The 7,768-nt window shown below is 40.6% G+C and overlaps 1 protein-coding gene across 1 annotated transcript in view; it reads right to left on the bottom strand.

The window, feature by feature from the left end:
* Positions 1 to 7,768, bottom strand: part of SNX25 (sorting nexin 25) — a 68,595-nt gene that overhangs the window by 42,616 nt on the left and 18,211 nt on the right. The window contains exons 3-4 of the mRNA XM_009070959.1: positions 3,477 to 3,649; positions 2,437 to 2,623 (exon numbers count right to left, since the gene is read on the bottom strand). Of these exons, the coding sequence (XP_009069207.1) occupies positions 2,437 to 2,623; positions 3,477 to 3,649 (360 nt within the window). The remainder of the gene's footprint in view (positions 1 to 2,436; positions 2,624 to 3,476; positions 3,650 to 7,768) is intronic.

The raw sequence follows: 7,768 nt of genomic DNA, 5'->3' as shown, positions 1-7,768 counted from the left end.
CCTTCCCCCACAAGGGAATGCTCTTCAACCACCTTCCCAGAGACCAACCCTGTGGAAGCACAGAAAGGGAGAACGCTGCCTCTAAAATCAAATACTGTATCTCTTCAAAAAAAAGTGTGCTGGTTTGGGCTGAAGTGGAGTTAATTTTCTTCACAGGAGCTAGTATGGGGCTATGTTTAGGATTTGTGCAGTGAACAAGGTTGATAATACAGAGATGTTTTTGTTATTGCTGAGCAGAGCTTACATAGAGCCAAGGCCTTTTCTGCTGTCCATACTGTCACGCTGGCAAGGAAATTGGGGGTGCCATGGAAGGTTGGGAGGAGACACAGCTGGGACAGGTGACCCAAACTGACCAAAGGGATATGACATCATTCACAGTATATAGGTGGGAGGAAGAAGGAGGAAGAGGGGACATCTGGAGTGATGGTGTTTGTCTTCCCAAGTCACTGCTATGCGTGATGGGGCCCTGCTCTCCTGGAGATGGCCAAACACCTTCTGCCCATGGGAAGCAGTGAATTAATTCCTTGTTTTGCTTTGTTTGTGTGTGCAGCTTTTGCTTTCTCTATTAAACTGTCTTTATCTCAAACCCATGAGCTTTTCTAGCTTTTACCCTTCTGATTCTCTCCCCCATCCCGTTGGTGGGGGAGTGTGCGAGCGGCTGCATGGTTCTTGGCTGCTGCCTGGGGGTAAACCACGACATTTTCTTGTTTTTCATTCAAATACTGATCAGCTCAGACTGATCAACATTTTGTTGAGTGTAGAGGAACACATTTCAGGATGATGGTAGTTGGACTCCACAGACTAGAAAGGAAAAACCTAAGTGCAGCCAAAACCACGTTTCATAAAGCAAATCTGCTATCTGGTATTAAAGAAAACAATTTTAAATGAACTATCAGCTACAAAGACAGCACATTGAGCATTAATGTGCCTGAACAACAACAGAAGAGTTGGGTTTCTTTTGAAACAAGCAGATCCATTAGTATGATTATGCTAATGAATATGTCAATTAGGTTTTAGGCAGAGTCTAATAGAGACTAATTTCTGCTCTCAGGAAAGGCACACTGTCGCAGAGTAAAGAGCAAATTTTACAGCAGATGAACAATAAGTAGCCAAGCAACAGAATCATTTCACCATCACCTAAATGTATTCTCCTATCTCAGAAATCCAAGTGGTTTCAGAATCAAAAGACAAGAACAAGAGAAAGTAAGATGTTATTTATGCATCTCACATACTCCATCTCAGTAAACCACCACTTAGCCTGATCAAGCCAAGCCTAATTGAAGCTCAGGGTCACCACGGATGGCACAGAATGCACCCAACAGGATCGATCTGCCTGTGTATTTCAGGTGCTGCTGCAGCCATTTAAGAAGAGAGAAAGCTGACCTGTAGCAGCAACAGAAGGGAGTCAGGGAAGAGGAAGAAATACCAGTTCTGGTCAGTGGTAAAAAAGTAGGACAAACACGTCGGAAATGGCTTCAACAGTCCTTCAAAGCTTTAATGTGCTCAGCAAAACCAACTCGAGGACATCTAGGAAGGTCCTACAATAGTAGTACCTCTGCTCCCTGCTTCCCAGTCACTTGTTCCTTATCCTTTCACATAAATCAGAAATCAGAAGAGAAACAGCTCAGCTATGAAGATAAGGCAAGCATAAACATCTGGTTCTTGGGCAAGCAGGCTTGAGATGCAACCAGTATCTCATGTTAAAATGAAAGGTATAACGAGAAAGAGATGAGACAGGGTGGGGGTGGAATTAATATGAAAGTGAGCAGGTACTATTTGCATTAGAAAACAGGAACATCAAACCAACACATGATACATAGGAACTCGGTGTGTTTTTGCAAACTCTTTAAGGAATTCTTCAGACTTCATTAACGTGTTTTCAAGGAGGATGCAATTGGGGAACACCTCCATGCAACAGTCCAGGAAAACCATTGATCCAGTGGTAAAACATGCTGGAATTCAACCCCCCCCTTTCCATGTCAAGCTGTTCTGAATGCTCAGTGCCCCTAGGGTCACAACAGTTCACAGCCACCAGCCCACCATGGCCAGTCATAAAGATAAATAGGAGATAATCACACACACTAGTGAAAATTCAGTGTATTATTTCATCTAACTCCACAGAGGCAAGCTGTAAAGAAGAGTCCAGTATGCCTTTCATACATTTCAAGCATTTATGCCTTTCAACAGTACAGTCATCTCCAGTATACTACTAAGTGAAATTTTTATGCCTTTTCTGCCACTGAGTTAAAAAGCTGAATATACAAGAGGTATAACAAATGTTGTGGCGTATCATCCTTACTATCGCTGCTTCACCAGAAGAAAAAGGAATCTAAAATTAAATTTAAAAAGAAAAATCACAATTCATTCAAATCTCAGTAATGGGATGCAAAAGAAGCATATTTAGTTTTGAATGAGCTACAGTAAAACATTAAGTACCTCAGTTGTTTCAGGAACTCTACATCAGAGCTGCTGTTAATGAGCTTGATGAACTCCTCATAAGAAGGAGCATATGTGTAGTCTTTCTTCTGATGCTCATTCATCTGTTCTCTGTACTCCAGCTGGCTGAGTAGCATTCGGTTAATGTAATCTGGATCACTCAGCAGTTCCACCGCTGGTTTCAGTACTGGAGAGGAAAAATATTTTAAAACAAAACCCTTACACTGAAGAATAACTGCTGACTTTCAAAAGAAAATTGCAGATAAAAGGCAGAAATAAATATGCAAATTGATAAAAATCCCAAACCAGTCTTCTGGACTGCATAGTACATTTGAGATTGCATGTACCTTCTTGATAAAAATATTTGTTTATTCTGTTACACAAATTGAGGTACATTGACAAAACTGAGCTCTATTTGGAAAATTCCTAGTGTTATTCTTTCTGCCGTGTGTTGAAGGCTATGACATTAAGCCACTATAAATGAAAACTGAATGCAAACTGAATTGTATCATATACTTGAGACTTCATAATTTCTGAATTTGATTTCAGTCACATAAAAAATGCCTAGTGTATTTAAAATCAGATTAGAGCGTAGCTGACAAAATAAAAAGCAAAATAGAAACCCTTCAATTAAAAAAGCACACTGGATAAATCAAAGTCTAAAAAAATTAATTAAATCTGATACCACGATTCAGTTACAAACACATCCATAAGTCTATGGGTTCTATGTATCTGAATAAAATCTAAAAGGCCAGATTTGTACACATGATCATTAAAAATAACGCCAAGGAAAACTGCTGACGTGTTCCTCTGTGAAAAAGTAAAAAATGGGGAAGTACAAATTGTGTTTTATCCTGAAATGTGCTAAACAGCCTGGCATCAAGTCAGGAAAGTCAAATAAGTATATGCTTGATTTTGAGAATACCAAGGGTCTTACTGGTTATCACAGAAATTTCAGAAGGCAAAAGCAGAGCACCAAGACTTATAAATAATGAAATTTGTAATTACTAATTTTACACAGGTGCAAATCTTTGATCTACCTTTTGTTGCAAGTATTTCTGCAAGGACTATGCGCAGGCTGACAGACTGGACATCCTTTGAGGGCAGGAGACAATACACCAGAACTTGAGAACATTTTTGCAGGAATCTTACTTCTTCATCAGAGCTCCGCAAGCATGAGTGCAGCAAAAAAGGTCTTGGTGGATCTTCCTGCCTAAAGGGAAAGAAGAGAGAGAACTAATACACCACTTGTATGATGATCAGTTGCTCACTGACAAAACACTGCAGCACGAAGCACTGGGTGGGTGCTGTGCACCACTGAACACACACAGCAACATGCTGCTGGGTGAGCAAGCCCATGATAGCACAGTGTTGCTTGTAGACTCCTCACAAACAGGTTCCTGGATCACAGCTCTGAAAAGAAACAGGGAGCAAACCTCCCTCGCCATGATTCTGTGCCCAATATTCCTTGAAGGTGCCAGTGGTTTTCTGGACTTCTCAGAACATGATTGGCTGAATTCCTCAGTGCAGGTCATAGCTGCACCTTTTCTTTATACAAAAATAGCTGCAGAAGCAGAGGCAAGGTACCCTAGCAGTTCTTTTATGGCCATGTGCGTGATGTGCTCCAATCACAGATTTATATTTTAACAGCAAGGTGATGCCAAGCCAGTGGCTGCAGTGAGACAGACACAGTATCACCTGAGAGGCAGCATGATAATTTACAAGGGCAGCCAGGACTGGTCTTCAGCAGAAAGCTCTAAGGTGCTAAAAGGGCTCAGATCTGTCATGTCCCATACCAATGCCTTCTCCCATTGTCCATTACATCAGCTTTCTTCCCAGAGCTGGAGGTTGCTGGCCTGGTTTGAGTCAACCAACTGGTACTTACAGAGCTGTTCCAAGCCTAGTGCCTCTGTATGTGAAAAAGTGACCAAGACCTGCATATGGTCAAATCAGTTAGACATCAATATATGACCACTAGTGACAGCCAGCATTGTTTAACAACTCATTTTTGCTAGTCAGTCCAGAAGGATGAATATATGCTGGAATAGTAGCAATAACTGATTTTGTTCTATTAATAAAAGTAATTTGTTTTAAGGTGACTAAAATTAGTTTTGTAATTGATTTTTCAGAACAACAGGAATGTAAATATGACATTTGGTTTTCATTTGACTGAAGCCTCTTATTCAGTCACAAGTCAAATGTTTTGTTTGCAAATGTGGATCATGGAGGGGGTTTCAATTGTTTTAAGCAAACCAAATTTCAAGTCCCTCAGAACAGCTGAGATGTAAATACTCTATTCTGAGGAGCAGTGGTTTATGAAGCTGGTGTGTAATCTTCATTACCAACCAGACAGGTAGTGCAACTGACTGAGCTCAGAAAGCTGTTTATCTCATTCTGGTAGGATCCTTTCTCTCTGGCAGCTGAATACCTAGCTATTTTCCTCAGTGCATCTCCATTGCTATTGCATACTCCAGACATACCTTAAAGCCTCCTCCACACCACATCAAACATTCCCCATCACATTGTCTCCTAAAGGCATTATTATTTAACCAAAACCAGACACATCCCAGGCAGACTACTGACAGACAAAGTCTGAGTCATTTACCTACAGCCACCATTTATAGTGGAAATGTTCCTTTTCCAAACGGGTTGGTCCATCTGAAGTCACCCACTTAGAAACACAGCCAGAAGCATATGCAAAATGCTGGCAAACAGGACTACTTACAGTGAACATAGAATCATAGAACCGTTAAGGTTGAAAAAAGACATTTTAGACCATCAAGTCCAATCATTAACCCACCACTGTCAAGTCCACCACATCTACACGTTTTTTTAATACTTCCAGAGAGTGATTCACCACTTCCCTGGGCAGCCTTTTCCAAGACTTGACCACCCTTTCAGTGAAGAAAGATTTCCCAGTATCCAAACTAAACCTCCCCTGGCACAACTTGAGGCTGCTGCCTCTTCTCTTATTGCTTGTTACCTGGGAGAAGAGACTGACCCCCACTTCACTACAACCATGTTTCAAACAACCCAAGCTCCCTCAGCCACTCCTCCTAAAGACTTGCACTCCAGACCCTTTGCCAGCTTTGTTGCCCTTTTCTGGACATGCTCCAGCACTTCAATGTCTTTCTCGCAATGAGGAGTCCAAAATTTAACGCAGGATTCAAGGTGCAGCCTCACCAGTGGCAAGTACAGGGAGATTATCACTTCAACTGACTCCTGTGGTTTAACAATACTGAAACAGAGCTAGGACTAAAAGCAAGTGGTAATTGTTTTTTTGCCTGTGAACCCCATCTTACATTATTTGTGGAACATAGTGATTAGACCAGGATAGACTTTCATAATGTGCATAGCATGAAACGGAGCCATAATGCACATAAAATTTAACTGAGATTAGGCTTCCTTTTTCTTCAAAATCTTTCTACAAGTCTCCTGGGGAACAGTCTGTTTGGGACTGCAAACACACTGGAGCATTAACTGCACCTATAGTATCATCCATGCAAGAGAAGACTCTGTCTCCCTACTGTACAAATTTATTCCCAGTCAAGAGCCAACGAATACAGCTTGGTTGAGCTGGACCTATGCCAGGGCTTTTCTGACACACAGTCAACAGAACATAAATGGAAAATGAAACAGTATAAACAAGTAGAAAGGCAAGTCTTTTATTCTAACCCTTCTAATTTGTCTAATGTGTTCCTGTCTACAGGAATGCAAGAGTTGCATACTATCCAGCTGACAGGCCATTTACAAAATGTTTCAATTTTTTCTGAAGCCATTTCCATTACCTAAGAAGACATGATTCTCTAAAATAGAGGTTCTCTTCCAATGGTTTTCCTAGCCAAACTGTATCTAAATGTGATATCAAAAGCAAAAGGAAAGGTTTTTATGAAAATTATAGAGAAACAAAATCTTCAGGAAATTCAGCTCTAAACAAGCCTTGCATATTAGTGTCAAATAGTTGTGGCAACAAATCCTGCAGCTTTCATTGCTGTTGGGCAAGTGAAATAAAGGGAAGACTGAAAGCAGGAGAGGAAGCTTGAGGGGAGACTTAAGAGCTAAAGAATAAATCAATATGCCACTGACAAAATAGGTAAGACATACAGGCTTATATCCTCCTTTGCATATGTGTAAGAAGCACCACACTTCTATTTTTCTCAATATTACAATTGATCAGCTTGCAGGGACATACTGTGCTGTGTGTCAACAAAAGGCCTGCCCAGCAGCTCTTAACTCAGGTTTCCTTTTCACTGATACACAAAAAAACCAAACCAAACCAAACCAAAAAAACCCACAAAAAAAAAAAAAGAGCAGTGAGAAATCACAGAAGTATCAACACCACTGCACAGCTACATCTGTTTACTATCTTGGAGCAGGAGCTAAGATCAGGCATATTCTTAAGGCTTGATATAAAACCTAGATCTTCAACTCTATGGAATGTGGAACTGTTCGTTTTGCAGAGACCAACAGGAAAAGCAGAAACTTATGTACAATCTGCATGCATGTACATAAAGCAGAGTGCTGCAGTGTCAATAAAGACATTAAGCACTATTAAATAACCCAAATAGTAACGCAGGCATTATTTCTCTTCCTACCTAATTCTGAACATGTGTTATCAGGATTGTGTGGTTGGATTTTCCAAACAAAAGGTCACTTAGTAATCATAGAATACTCTGAACTAAAACTGTGTGCAGATATTTTTAGAGAGAGCTTTGCAAACCCAGCCAATTATCTATAAATTCTGAGCACAACTGTGTGCAGTGAACTAATACAAATCTGGCACTCTAGAAAACAATTCCAAAACAGGCACGATACAAGCTCTGTAAACCAGGCTCATCTGATCTGCTTTGGGCAATACGAAACAATGGCAAGTGGCAAATTAATTCACTTTGCTTTCTTAACAATCAAGACTGAAGTAATAGTGACATATATTGGTCTATCAATATGCAGGTGACTTCAGCAATTTAAAACAGCAGACAGAACTCACGCTCTACACAGTATGCTTACAGGTCATACCCATCTTCACTCCCCCAAGAGCTGCAAAGCCAGTCTAACCTTAACCCTAAGTTTCTTTTCTGTAATTTTCATTTCATTAAATACTCGAGCCTGCTCTGAATTTTTAACACTATCCAATACTATTTCATACTGTCAGAAAGCAAAGGGATTTTCTTCAGCTGCCCACCAAAGCACTGGAAGATCAGGCAGTAGAGTATGAATACAGATCCACAGACAGGGCCTGGCTAAGTGAATTCCATTGTATCAGGTCTGTTCTAAGCTGTAGTTTTCTTCGGGACCAAATGGACACCTACTGTATCTATCCCCTGCCCTGACA

Source organism: Acanthisitta chloris, unplaced genomic scaffold, assembly GCF_000695815.1.
Source record: "Acanthisitta chloris isolate BGI_N310 unplaced genomic scaffold, ASM69581v1 scaffold13313, whole genome shotgun sequence".
Lineage (NCBI taxonomy): Eukaryota > Metazoa > Chordata > Aves > Passeriformes > Acanthisittidae > Acanthisitta > Acanthisitta chloris.
The sequence above is the reverse complement of the archived record's forward strand: the minus strand, read 5'-3'. Positions and strand labels throughout refer to the sequence as shown.